This window comes from Acipenser ruthenus, chromosome 4 (genome assembly GCF_902713425.1).
Source record: "Acipenser ruthenus chromosome 4, fAciRut3.2 maternal haplotype, whole genome shotgun sequence".
NCBI classification, from domain to species: Eukaryota; Metazoa; Chordata; class Actinopteri; order Acipenseriformes; family Acipenseridae; genus Acipenser; species Acipenser ruthenus.
Window position 1 is genome coordinate 30,161,333 of NC_081192.1, and position 15,520 is coordinate 30,176,852.

The following is a 15,520-nucleotide window of genomic DNA, read 5'->3' on the forward strand; positions in this document are numbered from 1 at the left end:
ATTACTTGTACTGTGATTCTTGAAATGTATTTTTGTTTAAGACGGTAAGTCGCCCTGGATAAGGGCGTCTGCTAAGAAATAAATAATAATAATAATAATAATATTTCCTGAATTTTGAACTGATTAACGCTTCCAGCTTCTCTACTGTTGTCCAGGAAACCTCATACACAGTGAGTGGCCACAGAAGTCTTGGCAGTAGACCAAACTGAAAGCACCAGAGTTTGTTTGCCCGGTAAAGCACTGCTGTCTATGCTCTTCAACCCTTGCACTGCTTGTTGTCTCACTTCTCCCACACAAACTGTGTCCTTTAGGTCCCCATCATACCATCTCCCAAGACTCTTCACTGGCTTCTCAGACACTGTTGGTATTGCCTCACCATTAATGAAGAATGTTTTATCTACTACTTTGCCTTTAATTATAGAGATGCTCCTTGATTTAGTGGGCTTGAATTGCATTCGTGCCCATTCAATGTTATTGGTTAATTTGCCCAATAATCGATTAGTGCAGGCTACTGTTGTAGTCATGGTTGTCATGTCATCCATGTATGCTCGAATTGGTGGTAGTCGCATTCCAGAAGCCAAGCGCTCTCCTCCTACTACCCATTTTGATGCCCTAATGATTACTTCCATTGCCATGGTAAAAGCCAGTGGAGAAATGGTGCATCCTGTCATTATTCCAACTTCTAGGCATTGCCATGTAGTGCTGAATTCTGAAGTTTAAAAACTAAATTGCAAATCTCCAAAGTAGGCTTTCACTAAGTTTGTTATTGTCATCAGTACACTGAAAAAATCAAATGCTGCCCAAAGAAGTTCATGTGGCACTGAACCATATGCATTAGCCAAATCCAGGAATGTCACATGGAGCTCCTTCCTCTCCTTTTTAGCTGGTTGAATTTGTTGTCAGCTGTCTCTCCAGGCTTTCACAAGGTCTTTCCCTTGTTGCCAGCTGCACTATTCACAGCAGTCACTGGATGTATCCAGATCTTCATGATTTCCATTACATAAGAGTAGATGTTGAAACCTTCATGCTGATGTAGAAGAATGAAACACTAATCCAGATGCTGTTGAATGAATGAATGAATGAATGAATGAATAAATGAATAATTTAGTCATTTTAGCAGACACTTTTATCCAAAGCCACTTGCAGAGACTAGGGGTGAACTATGCATCACAACTGCTGCTGCAGTACTTACAATAGGATCCCCGATTTTACATCCCATCCAAAGGACGGAGCACAAGGCTCAGGGTCACACACAGCGAGTCAGTGGCTGAGCTTGGAACCTCCTGGTAACAAACCCCCTTTTCTCTAACTATATAAGCGTCTGCTAAATGATTAATATTTAATATCAATAATATGTATTTCTATGTATAACAAATATACAGTATGTGTCTTCCGTTGGGGATTTCATAATATAAGTATTACTTACAAAAATGCATACTTGCATTATTCTCTCTACTATGTAATGTCACTATATCACTACTAGTATGTAACACAGTGATTACTGAAATACATAGCTCACAAATTTAACAGGTCCAGTTGTATGTATTATGAAAATCTTAGGCATCTAATGTGGATTCATTAAAAAAAAAAAAAAAAAATATATATATATATATATATATATATATATATATATATATATATATATATATATATATATATATATATATATATATACACACAATTGCCAAGATAAGCACCAACTAAGACGTAGCTTTACAGTGAACTAAAGTGATCCATCGGTGTCTCTATCCATTTGCGTTTCCTTCCATATGATGATGTAGATCTCCTTCTGTCTGGTGTTGATGGCTGAAGTGTAATGCTGGCTCCAGGGATTAGCTTATTTGCCTCCCTGGCGCATCAGCACACACAACGGCTGCGATGCTGGCTCCGGGGATCAACCACAGTGCGGTCTCCCCAGCGCATCAGCATGACAACCATCTGGATTGAGCGAAGTAGGGTACATCTCTGGGGTCTTCAAGTGGGCACCTTCCATCCTCTGTGTTTCATCAACTAGCCCACGACACCTCAAGAGGGCTCGCCGGTGATTCTGGCGTCCCAGCATCACCTCCCTACGTCCCCCACTCAACTCAGCCCAGATTACTTACCCGTACATCAGTGTTTCTTTCTTTCTATTGTGCTTGAGATCCCCAGCCAGAATCTTTCCGTCTCAACCACAGCCAGTTGCTGCTCCTCTCTGCTGCTTCAGATAAGTTCTTCACTGTGCAACGCCACTCTTGGCCACTGAATCCAACGTCTCTGAGAAACCGGGTTGTAGAGTGTGCCACAAATCCTCGACAACCCACTTCCACTGGGTAAACCCGGACTCTCCATCCTCGCTGTTCCGCTTCAGAGGCTAGTTGAGCATACCGCAGTTTCTTCCTCTCATACACCTCATCTACAGCATCCTTCCATGGCACTTTTAACTCTACCAAGTGAACAAGGTGTGCTGATCCAGACCACAAGACAATATCTGGTCGAAGGTTAGTGGTGGCAATCTCAGGTGGAAAAATAAGCCGTCGACCAACATCTGCCAGCATTTTCCAGTCTCTAGCAGCTTCTAGTTGTCCTGGGCAAGGATTGGTTTTAACACCTTTTCTTGGTGGTTGCTCTCCTGGGCGGAGGAATGTTGTCTTTTGTGTGTAATGTTTTGATGGAACAGGTGGCAACTTATTGGTCATGATACGCTGGTCTTCCAATGCTAAGGCCAAACATCGCAGCACCTGGTCATGGCGCCAAGTAAACTGTCCTTGGCTAAGAGCCACCTTACATCCTGTCAAAATGTGCCTTAATGTTACAGGTGATGAACACAAAATAAATGAGGGATCCTCTCCTACCCAGAGATTTAGGTTCTAATTTTATATATATATATATATATATATATATATATATATATATATATATATATATATATATATATATATATATATATATATATAATGAATATATATAATGAATATATGATGGAATGATATAATTGTATACACTGTTTGGAATTAAGTTAATAAAACAAATTGATTTGAATTTATTTAAAATAAATTGCTTTCTGTTTAGAAACTAAACTTGCAACATCAAAGTAATTGTGGAAGATAATTGGCATTTTCTGGATGAAAGGATGTGGATCAGATACGGTAGCTCGGATGAATCTGTCGCGGTTCATTACTGTCATGAGCTGTAAACTTCAATTAAGCACAGTACATGCAGTATTTTAATTACAGTAGTACTTCAGGATGAAAAAAGGGTGAAAGGGAACTTTTTTTTTTTGTTATTTTTCATTTCAAAAGAGAATTTGTGTCGCAGATGTAAGATTGGTTGTTTAGCTGAAAGCCAGCTCAGGACGTTGTAGAAAGTTTTATAATTGCAGCTTAAGGGTAGATAGACTGATGAAAGTGCAAGATCTTAAGTCTGGACTGACGTGTGTGTGTCTGTGTCTGTGTAATTAATTGTAAAATATTTAAATATTTGTTTTGTTTTTTTGTGCCCAACTATACTTGATTTTAGGCTTCCTACATCTATACGAGTACCCTGAAATTAACACTGATGCAATTTCAATCGCTGAGATCCCACAATGCCAGTGTCCTATAATTTTCTCATTCTTGTAGTGAGTCAGCAGTCGCAGAAATTATAGCTAAGAAACAAACCATGCCCGGTAAAGGTTGGTAAACCGAACTTGAAGATTTCAGTTAAGTATTAAATCTGTAACATACACTGTGTGTTTCTTAAATCACTTAAAACATTGTTATATGCAACCCCTTTTCCAGACAGTGGTGCTTTTGCACATCTTTGATACATGCTGATTTCTGTAGGAAATAACTTTAAATTGCATGAAACAAAAGTGGCATACAGCTTACCTACTTTTGGGTTTCTGTTCTTTCTTACGTGAAGATTCGGGGGCACTGAGGCAGTTCTAGGGGGCAAAAAGACCAAACATAAATCCAACCCAAGGGCACCAAGGCAATTTCATACTCAATTCATAAAACAACAAAAAATATAGAGCGCCTATTATGCTGATGAAATTTGAATTCAAACAAACACAAATCAATGTGTTTCAGTGATTCACACACTAATTGTTACAAAAATAAGATAGGTCACTTCTTTTCCATTGTAAATGGATGGATGTACATAATGTTAGAGGTTTACATTTGAGAGACTTTATATAGTTTCACAGTTCTTGAAATTTACAGTTACAAAGGATTTACAGTTTTGTTATGGTGCATTGCTGGACACTCTATTTCAGGGAAGAAAACGGTATGCTGTTTTTAAGCATGCACGTTCTAACCCCTTTCATGAAAGCACACGTTTTACAAGTTAAACAGAACTACGTAAGGTAGTAGGAATGTATTATACAAAAATAAATGAAAACAAAAATTGATGCACTTCAAGATTTGTGTTTTGTTCACTATTATGTTATCCAGTATTGCCACGATTCCAGAAACACTGATGAATATCTTGGTTTATATTTTATCTTTTAAGAATACAATAAAAAAAAAAAAAATACAAGTATTTATTTTTTAAAGTTGTGTTTTTTTTTTTTTTTTAGTACAAAATGGAAAAATACAAATAGGAATGTATTCAGAACAAAATGGCCCAGCTGGTTGGAGGCGCTAAGTTAGGCGGCCGCAAAACTGACGGGTTTCTCTTCTAGGTGTTTCAAGATCTTACCAGATACATGTTTAGTTATGCTGTGCCATGATCTTTATCTACACGCTGTATATATCGTATTCCTTCAAATTTAAGACGTCCTTAAATTTAAGACGCAGACCAACTTTACCACCCTCAATTTGAGGAAAAAATAAAACTTCAAATAAATATGCATTTACAAAGATACAACCTCAATTATGCTTAAAATTGCTTGTTTATCTGCGCACTGTATAATACTTAAGGTGGCGTCTCTATTGTGGCAGTCCTAAGGGCTTTTAAAAACGCAGGGTGTGGGAATAGTTTGCCATCATCTGCTGGATAACACAGGAGACCTCTGAATTTAAAACAATAACCAAGAACAAACTCAAAAAGTTACCTGTCTGGAGTCTGAACAACTAAAAAAGAGGAGCAGCATATTAATGTAAAAAAAAAAAAACGACCTGCATATGTTTCATGTAGCAGCGGCTGTAAATTTTAAATATTTTGTTTTGTTTGGTTAAGAACTCTGTGGAGCTAGCTTGATTGTGTCTGGTAAGTTTTGAGAATTATATCGTTTGGATATCATTGATATTTGACGTAAATGAAAATTTAAAGAAACGAGGTGCTATGATGACCTATCTTTAACTAACTATCAACAATGGGAGTCATCATATAGGGGTTCTCATCACCACCAGTTTTTGCTAAACTGGAATAGATACATTTTGCTTTTTTTGTGTTTTTCTGTGTATGTGTGCAAGGGGCTGGCATGGTCATTGTTCAGTGTTGGGATTAGGATACTGTTCTGTAGGGACCGCCGACCATCACAACATACCACCACTCACTGGCATCCCAGTAACCCAGCAACCACAACAGCGTTGAAGTACTGTGGTATTGCTTGGCATGTTGAAAAATACCGGTGTCTGATCAGCATTTCCGATCTGTCCAAGCTGGTACTGTTTGTTAGAAATGCTGAAACTGTACACGTTTCTCTTGGAATTCCTCAGGAAGCTTGGTTTGTTTTTTCTCAGCAGTGTCACGTTGCTGCTTGTGTATTCGGGCAGACGCCTTTGTTGTCTTTTCTCGGCAGTCAGTCACGTTGCTGTTTGTGTACTCGGATAGTCACGTCTTTTGTTGGCGATTTTTATACATGCAACACCTATACTGTACTTGAATTTTAAGACACTGTATGTTTGAGATGCAAAAAAATTGTTTAAAAAAAAAACATGTCGTAAATTTTAAGGTATACAGTAATTAACCTCCACAGTGGCATGTCCTCCTGGCTCAGGAAACCTGAAATTAAATATCATTTTAAAGGCAGACAGTATGTATCGCTGAACTACAATGTTCTTTATTGCCCAGTTTCTTCAAGTGTAGTTTCTTTTTCTGTGCTGTTCTTTTCATACAGTTGCAGTTTGTTTGTTTGTTTGTTTGTTTGTTTGTTATTGATTGAAGCCATGGGTGTGCACAATGGGGGGATGGGGAGCAGGGGTATTGCCCCCTCCAAGAATCATCTCCCAAAATATTTATTTCCGCTTATCAATGTATAGCGTTTGCCCTTTCTGTCATTGACACTCACAAACCTGAATGTATTTCCTCATAACGTGCAGTTATGGACGCTTGTTTACTCGGTTTGCACACGTTCCCCTAACGTGCAGTTAAGGACTGGTGCGTTTGTCCCCTTAATGTTTGAGTCCAGCTGCAGTAGTACAATTAGTGAAAAAAACACACATTTTTAAAATTGCTATTTTATGCCTCACTGAAAACCTGTTAATATACTAAAGGGAAAGCACTTGTGAAGCTGAATCAATAATTTCAATGCAGAGTTCCTGAAATGTAGTGCAATTTATTTGTAAACCACACTGAGCCTATTTTAACGCTCGGGAATCGGACAATGCAATGTCTTTGCCAGAACTCATGAAGGTCTGTAAAGAACATGACCTTGGACTTCTGTATCCTGATGTATTCCACCTCCTGGTGCTTTTGGCCACGCTACCTGTTACAGTTGCAACTGCAGAAAGATGTTTCAGTGTTAAAAAGCTCCACAGCGTATGGACTTTTAAATGGCAAGTGTAATGCTATTTATTTTATATAACCATATCAACACACGCACACACGTTTTAATGTGCCCCCCCAATAGCGGTCAAATTTGTATTCCTGCGCACACACCCGATTTTGAAGCCATCTGTGCACGTTCCACTTGGTTACTTCTAGCAAGACATTTTGACAACTTGTTAACTATAACTGAAGAGGAGCTTCTAAACTCGGGTCAAAGCACCTTTAACAAAAATAAAGTTTGTATAATTGCAATTCAAAATGATGGAAACATCATAAAAATACATTTACGGTATGTGTGTCTATTTTCTTTTCTTTTACTGCTTATTTAATTATATTGCAGACTTAAGTAATATCCCCTTTCAGCCACTTCGTGAAGATGAATCTCAGTTGATTACTTGGAGAGAAAAATAGTAATTTCAACCTCCTCTGTCTATTGTAACTGAGGTAGTAAATGGGAAATCTCCCACAAATATCAAAACAGCAAACAAGTAAATTATATTATCCTTGTGCAAAGTCCAATATACACTAACAAACTAAAATGTATTCCCAAGTCAATTTTTTTTTCTGTATTAGATTCCAAAACTATTAAATCGATTATCCTAGTGTAGGTAAGTTATGCAAAGATACTTTTGTACTGACAGTGAAACAGAGAAGAAATATTAAATACTATGAAAATATGGGTGGCGATTTAAATAATTCCTTTTAAGGTGTGCTTTTGAATGCAGGTGTTTTGTAGTTTTGAAATAAGTACTCTGATCACAATACTGATAACAACCTTTTGATATTTCCAACATGTAGTAACCAACACCCATGCAAAAATCTGTTTTTAAAACTTTAAGAAGCACTTCACCTTCCTGCAAGTCATTTTTGTAAAGGCTGTAAATGTGCTACTGTAGACTTCAGTGCTTAACAGAGGAGTATGTGCAGCTATTGGAATCCTAGACTTAATTTTCGACTCCAGGTAAAGCCACAGTGAGGAGATATGTTTCCACTGGGCATTTGGGCCAGTCATAATAAAAACATAAAAAGGATTGTTTATTTGTTTACTGTAAACTCTATGAATAAACATGACCGGGTCAGTTTTGGGGTTTACTATAAGAACTGTATCAAAGATGTGCAGAGATGAAGTGTAAGCCTTATTTTTCAAAAACGGAGTTCTCCATTATATAGGTTAGCTCTTTGTAATGACAGATATTCTCTCTTAAGTGCTGTAATTACAAAGCCAAATTGATTACAGCTGGATACATTTGTTTCACACCAAAAAATGCCTTTGAACTTGGCTTTGAATCTGGCAGTGACTGTCTGTGCAGCTGAAATACCTGGCGTCCTCACTTCTTTTAATGATCTCAAAAGGTTAAGGTGCTGAAGCAGGCCCTAAGAAAACAAAGGAAGGACATGGGAAATGCAATTAAGTTTCGGCTTGTACTGGTATTTAAAGACATTAAAAAGAATATGGCTGGGCTGCAATGTAAAATCGAGCTATGGCATTTTATGTACTTGACAAATACCCAATACAAAATGTTTAAAAAATACATATTTCAAAAAAGCTGAATTGCTGTGGTTTTTTGAGCTGCCACTCTAGTACAGACTAATTGCTGACGTTTGTATGATGTGGCAGTAACAGACTATTAACACTGCACAAACACTGTAAATGTCTCCTTTAAAGTGAGATTTACAGTAATTATTATTCCAATGTTTAATTTGTATTAAACTTCACAACGTGGCCAGTTTATGGTTTATAAATACATTTTGCATAATAACATTGCTCTGCACAGACGTGAAGCCCAGCGACAATGCCTATTATGAAATTCTACCAATTTGGGTGTGTCTGTAGCTGGCAAATTCACAACTTGAGAAATTTTAAATAATTTTTTCACAACACCTGGAAAGGCGTTCAAAGTGTAGTCTTTCTTGTAAATATGGTGTTTTCTTGCAACATACATGCATTTCTAGATTAAGCTCTAATTCTGTTTTAGCAGTTCGTACTGAAACTCTTGGTTACCTAGAATTCCAAGACCACCCCATTGTGTTACCATTTTAAGCAGAAGGTTATCATCTCGGTAACAACTCCTGTAGATTCTGTCCAATTTTTAGATTTGTTTCGTTGACAGCAATAGGGTTTGGTTGACCTGTTGCATGTTTAGTGAGTGACGTCAGGCATTATGCCTCCATATACTGTAAATGTTCTGCTGTACCTGTCTTGCAAGGGAATTAAATAATGAATAGAAGTAACATCTGAGATCTGGAACAAGTGTATGACCACTTGGTGACCTGTGTACCTTTTTAATAAAAACAGTGATTGAGAATTTTTTTTTTTTCTTTCTTTTTTAGACGACGATGTCGACCTGGAAGCTTTGGTAAATGACATGAACTCGTCCTTTGAAAGCCTGTACTCAACATGCAGCACCCAGTCAGAATCTGCACCACTTCTTCAAAATGGTCAGTTTATCCGCAGCCACATACAGACCTCAGGAATAGCCCCTATGCAGCCCACATCCCCGAGACAGAAGGTGCGGCGCTCACAGCCAATGCATATTCTTGCAGTCAGGTATGAAAATTGCATTTTGTTAGCTTTGTGTGTTTTTATTTTTTTCCCTCTATAATTTGAGATGTTCCGGAAGAGTATTTTCTTTCAGATGTGGTGTTTATCATCTCTAGACCCATATAAAATATGATTACCTTTATCTTTCCTAATGTAACATTAGGTAGTCCAAGCTTAGTGCTCTTCAAGGTTTGTGAAACCAGCCCAGTGTCAAATTCTGGTCACTAGTGTCCTTGAGCTCATTTGCTGCTTGTCACCACATATTGAACAAAACAATCACCCATTAGATCAAAAACACTCCATGATAGAAGCCATTAGTTTCAAGAAAGTAACAGCTGATTTCACAGACCCTGATTTTACATGAATGTTGGCCCACTTTGTTACCATGAGGAAAGCCAACTGTGAAACCAGTCATAAATAAGGGTGTGAAATTAGCCATAAGGCAGACAAAATATTTGGTTCGTGCAATTCACTATACCGATGAAGGCACTAAATGCTAGACTTAACGCTAATGTTGCCCCAGCAGTGGCCTCCAGTTCATTGGTGATTAGTGGGAAGCATTCGGATATATAGCCTTTGTAACATAGATATGCTATAGGTTTATACCCTATGTGATGAATACAATATTGTAGCTTTGGGGATATCTCTACATTTTTTTTGTTTTTTAAATCATTGAACTGTTTTAGAAAATGTTTGGCTGTTTCTCCTCATTGCATATTTTGGCCTGTACATTTGATTCCGTCATTTTAATGAGAAATGGACATAAGCTTTAAAGGGTGCTCTCTGGCAACTTGCAAATCTTTGTTTTATCTTCTATATTTTTACATCTTGGAAAGCTACAATTACTTTCTACAATTGATAACCTCAACTTTTACTGATGTGGGTAAATCCACAGGTGTTGGAAAGTCACAAGTTATATTCAGTTTTCAGTCCATTGTTGATGACTTATTACTGTTGTACAAAACTGTAAATAATGGCTTTGTACATTTCCCCCATGGTCTGCCCTGCACTGTTGACGAACATAACCCCCCCACCTCTTTGTGCAGAAGACTTCAGGAAGAGGAACAGCAGCTCCGTACATCGTCCCTGCCAGCCATCCCAAATCCCTTTCCTGAGCTGTGCAGCCCGGCCAGCTCCCCTGTACTGTCCCCTGGGTCTTTACCTCAGGACCAGCCTACTGACAAAAATGTGAGTACTGTTACCTCTCCTTGATCAATGCAATGCCTGTGCCTTTAGGGTGTGCAGCTACTTCCAGTTATTCTAGAAAAATGTGCTCTTTTGGTTTGGTTTACAGTTATTACTTAATTTGATGGGGGGTAAAGGGCTAATCTGCACATGTTTTTACTGTGTGTGTTTTCCAAGAGTAATTAAGTCTGTTGTAAACCACCACAAACATCTAAGCCAGACCAGAGTTATTGGGAATGCACTCATAAGAATTTCTGTGAAACAATACTGCGAGTAATAATTTGTCATGGATGTATTTACAGAAAACTGTACATCGTAGATGCTTCCATCTTGAGTTGGCTTCCTTTGCAGAGAGGAAAGAGTTCTCCCGTCCCAGCGATTTTAGACTGTGGGAGAATTTTTCTACCAAACTAGCAAGCCTGCAGCTTGTTAATGCTGTGCCATAAACCCCACTTTAACTTTGCCTGCTTCAGGACCCATGGTCACTTGTCCTGTATCCAGATACACTGTGGGAAACAAGTAGCTCAGCTAGGAAGAGAGGGGTGGGATGGATACATGGCAGCGGCATGCGGTCAGGGCAAGCAAGGCATGCGCTGCGTCGGAAAAATAAAAAAATGTTGCGATACTACTATAAAATATTATCAATAATCAAAATGCGTCTTCCTAGTTCCTACATTTTATTTATTTATTTATTTATTTATGTGCATATATGTGTGTGTGTGTGTGTGTGTGTGTGTGTGTGTATATGTATGTGTATGTATCTCCTGAATTAAGTGATTAATTTGTTGCTAATCGGGAGGTGGTCACCTGCATATAAGCCTACAGTTCTCCCTGCTCTTGGTGGGTGTACAGAGGAGAGTACGGGAGAGCGAGAGTAGAAAGGAGAAAAGAAAATGAAAAAATATACTGGATAAGTGACCGCGTTTGCCCAGCCTGACCTGTGTTGGCTGTTTTGTGTTCGTGATTTGGTTTGGTTTGGTTTATTATGGTTTGGTTTGCTTTTATTTTCACTCTGCGAGTTGTTTTTTTTTTTTTGTTAAAACCTTTTATTTTATTTGTGTGAAAAAAGAAAATAAACGGCGCCGCAGCGCCTTTGCACCACAGTATTTTACTTTGTTTGTTTGTTTTTTTTCCTACATTCTGGCCTGAGGTCGCCACTCAGCCAACCCTGTCACAGCACCATTAAGAATGGTATGGAAATATTTATCATATGCAGTACATTGGGTCTTGTATATTATTGTTGTTGTTGTTTATTTTTATTTTTTTTTTACCTGTGAAACTTTGCAGTGGACTTCTCGCAAATTGTTTTTTCTTTAGAGAAATTGATTGTCTGTTTCCAGTTTGTTTGCAAAAAAATAACGTATAATTAATGGTAAATGTACCTCTTTTTGACTAGGAAAACACCCATGTGATCGCAATTGATTGCACGTGTAACGAAATCTGACATCGTACCACTTGCAATTTGACAGCTTAACACTTTCTGACATTTCACAGGTCAAGTTTTTGTACGCATACCACTTTCTAATACTACACCGGCTGTATAGTCCAGATCACAGCTTCTATCAAAGTAAAAAATATAGTGACGGACAAGTTGAAAGGCATGCAAATCATTTTTTTTTTTATAATAAATCAGGTTTTTTTTGTATTGTGCATTTTTTCCTGTGGGATATCAGACAACGTCCGTTATGAAAACTGTTCCCCTTTAGTTTGTTTCAAGCAGTAAAACTCAAAGACAAGAACACGTGACTCAAATGTTTCCATTTTAGGACATCTTCAATCCTCACCTCTCCTCGAGTCAATTGTCAGGCACCAGTCCTCGTCGTTTGTTTGTTTGTTTGTTTGTTTGTTTTTTCAGGGAGAGAGGGATTGGGTGGAGTCGTCTGAATCAGCCAATCCAACAACAGCAAAAAACACTTTAGGTGCTTCCATTGGATGACAGATGTCAGTGTAGCTGCTGATTGGTGCATGCATTTTTACCTTTCTTCAGCATGTAATACTTAGTTACGATGTGCAGTTTAATTTGAATTTTGTTTGGATTTAAATTGTAAGACAAATCTGTTCAAAAACTGTTTTGGTTTGTTTGTTTTTGTGTAACATTAATAATTTTCTGAAGAAAAGCATTAGAAAGTAGTAAGCTTCTCCCAGTACCCCATAGTACATGTGTAATTTTAGGATGTCCTAAAATGGAAAACATACGAATGATAGTGACTCGGACTTGGGACATGAAGTTTAAGGACTCGACTACAAGTCTGGAAAATATAGACATATACACTTCTCGTGTGTGTGTGTGTGTATGTGTGTGTGATATATATATATATATATATATATATATATATATATATATATATATATATATATATATATATATATATAATTGTATAATTTATTGTTTTTGTTCCTATAGCAAAACCAAAATGCATGTAGTTAAATACAAAAACTACTTTCACTTTCCTGTTCCAATCACATGCTGCACAATTCTCAGCTAAATCTAACAAAGCTATAATGATTTTCAATGCTGTTATATCATAACATATATGTAAAACTGTAATATTCCAGAATAGGTTGTGAAGGCCTTAAGAACATAAGTACATAAGAAAGTTTACAAATGAGAGGAGGGAATTCAGCCCATCTTGCTCGTTTGGTTGTTAGTAGCTTATTGATCCCAGAATCTCATCAAGCAGCTTCTTGAAGGATCCCAGGGTGTCCGCTTCAACAACATTACTGGGGAGTTGGTTCCAGACCCCCACAATTCTCTGTGTAAAAAAGTGCCTCCTATTTTCTGTTCTGAATGCCCCTTTATCTAATCTCCATTTGTGACCCCTGGTCCTTGTTTCTTTTTTCAGGTCAAAAAAGTCCCCTGGGTTGACATTGTCTATACCTTTAAGGATTTTGAATGTTTGAATCAGATCTTACTTTGTAGACGGCATGTGGTGGTGTTGTGTGTGTGTGTGTGTGATGGTTTTTTTTTTTTGTTTTGTTTTTTTTAAATCTCTGGCATTGCAGTTTCTTCTCTATAAACCAAGTTGCGTAGCCCTGGGCAGTAGCACCACAAGAGAGGTTGTCACCACGGACGTGTCCAGCCTAGGCTGGGACGCTGTGTGAAATAGCCAAGGCGTGCAAGGTGTGTGGAACCCCCTGTGGTAAGGCCTCCACATTTTAATGTTTTTAGAGCTGCAGGCAATTTATCTGCCCTTGCTAAATTTCTGCAAGCGGTTCAGGTGAGACATGTGCTTGTCCGCACCACCAGGGCGGCCTGCAGCTGTCCAGTCTCGATCAAGTGACTCGCCAGCTTTGTTGGGGGCGCATGAGAACCTCCTTTCACTTCGGGTAGTTCATCTGCCGGGGTGATGAAATGGGTTATGGATCCCTTTTTCAAGGGAAGCTCAGTGGAGGGTACACCCCGAGGTGGTGAGCCTCATCTGGAAGAGGTGCGGGAGAGCAGAGAATCCTCTTTGCCTCCCAGGAATCAACCCACTGTCCCCTCTGGTTCTCCATATTAGGAGACGGGGAACCACTGGGAATAGATGCCTTGGCACACCAGTGGCTGAGGCACCTGTTATATCCCTTCCCACCGCTCGAGGGAAATCAGAGAGGACCAGGCCAAGGTGAGCCGCAGGGGACCTTCTGGCGGCCCGACCCATTGAGCCTGTAGCTCTGGGTCTGGCCCCTGAACGGCTGCATTGTCTGCCTCGCAGGTTCGACCCCACAACTTGTCCCACGGTACTTGTCCCATACTGCAATTATGCCATGTCGGCTTCTCGGTGGTGTGATTTGTAGAGGTGCTCAACGACTTTGTCCTCCTATGAAGGACATTTGTTCTTCGCTAGCGGGTAAACGTGATGCTTAATGCACTCATGAATCCTCCTGCATTCTGCTCAGCTGAAATCTGCTATATTTTTAAAGTGGCTTCTTGCTGACTGTCATCTGCGCAAAGTGGGTGAGTGAGATGCAGCTCTTTTGCAAAACCCTGCATATTTACAGAAAAGCTCACAGCCCATTCAAACAGGGGCCTTGTAACTTTGTGGGCTTTATTCCAGGGTGCATCTGTCAGACATATGCAATGCAGCGGTGTGGGGTGCTCCCCATAGCTGTACTAAGTTCTACAGGCTAAATGTCTTGGATCCTGTCTTAGATTGTTAAATGGGTGCTTCTCAGTCGACCTTTACAGCATTAACCTTCAAGGTCGCTGTGTCTGTGACTTGCAGCAGGCTTGAAGGAAAATGATGCAGAGATCTGTGAGCGGAGTGCTTTTGTGCCCTCGTCTACAGGGACACGACTGGGTCACAGACTCGCTGAGCAGCTTTGTTATACAATTTTCAGGTTTTGGGTCATTGGGAGGTAAATACCCATTTGGTAATGGCTGCATTTCTATTTCCGGGAACCGGGGTTATGATGATAACCTAAAGTTTGGTGTAGTTTGTGTAGTTAGTTATGCATTTCTTTTTTGTACCGGTGGTTTAAATATCTAGGCACTAATGCCAAACATATGCAACCTTTTCAGTGAATCACCACGCTGTGCCTGGCTGCACGTTGTTTGGCTGCAATGTTTTTTTTTTTTCTTTTTATTTACTGACTTTGATTGCATTGTGTTTTGTAAATAAGTTTGCCAGACGGATGTGGTTGCATGTCTGTATATAATCATCTCAATGCTTGACTAACTGTATTTTCTGTATCAATAGTACTACAAGCAAAAATGAGCATAGCATCTTGCACAACAGTTGACAGTGTGAATCATCATACAGTGTTTTGAATGGAGTGTTTATTTCTATTTCTATTTAAATGCAGTGTTTACAGATTCTAGATATTTGACAAATATTGAAATGTGTAATAAGTCATTATACAATACAGTGCCACAGCAGATAATTAGTAGTGCCACGGTAATATGTTATTACTATGTTTCTGTTTTTCACATATTGTTTATGGCAAAAATACTTAAGTATCAGAGTAAGCTTTAAGACATTTTGTCAGAGTTGTCAACAACTCATTTGACGCAAGTCTCAAGTCAGTTTGGGCAAGTCTCAAGGCAAGTCTCAAGTCAGTGCAGTATTCTCAAGTCTAGTGTAAAATCTCATATAAAATGAACTTGCTAGCTGTGTACAAAGCTTTAAACGGATTGAGAGA

The 15,520-nt window shown here is 38.8% G+C and overlaps 1 protein-coding gene across 5 annotated transcripts in view; it reads left to right on the forward strand.

Annotated features, from left to right (window-relative positions):
• The window catches only part of grb10b (growth factor receptor-bound protein 10b), a 115,224-nt gene that overhangs the window by 60,376 nt on the left and 39,328 nt on the right, over window positions 1-15,520 (forward strand). For all 5 annotated transcript variants that reach the window (XM_059022288.1, XM_033999981.3, XM_033999984.3 and 2 more), the window contains 2 exons: window positions 9,004-9,220; window positions 10,261-10,402. In XM_059022288.1, the coding sequence (XP_058878271.1) occupies window positions 9,004-9,220; window positions 10,261-10,402 (359 nt within the window). The remainder of the gene's footprint in view (window positions 1-9,003; window positions 9,221-10,260; window positions 10,403-15,520) is intronic.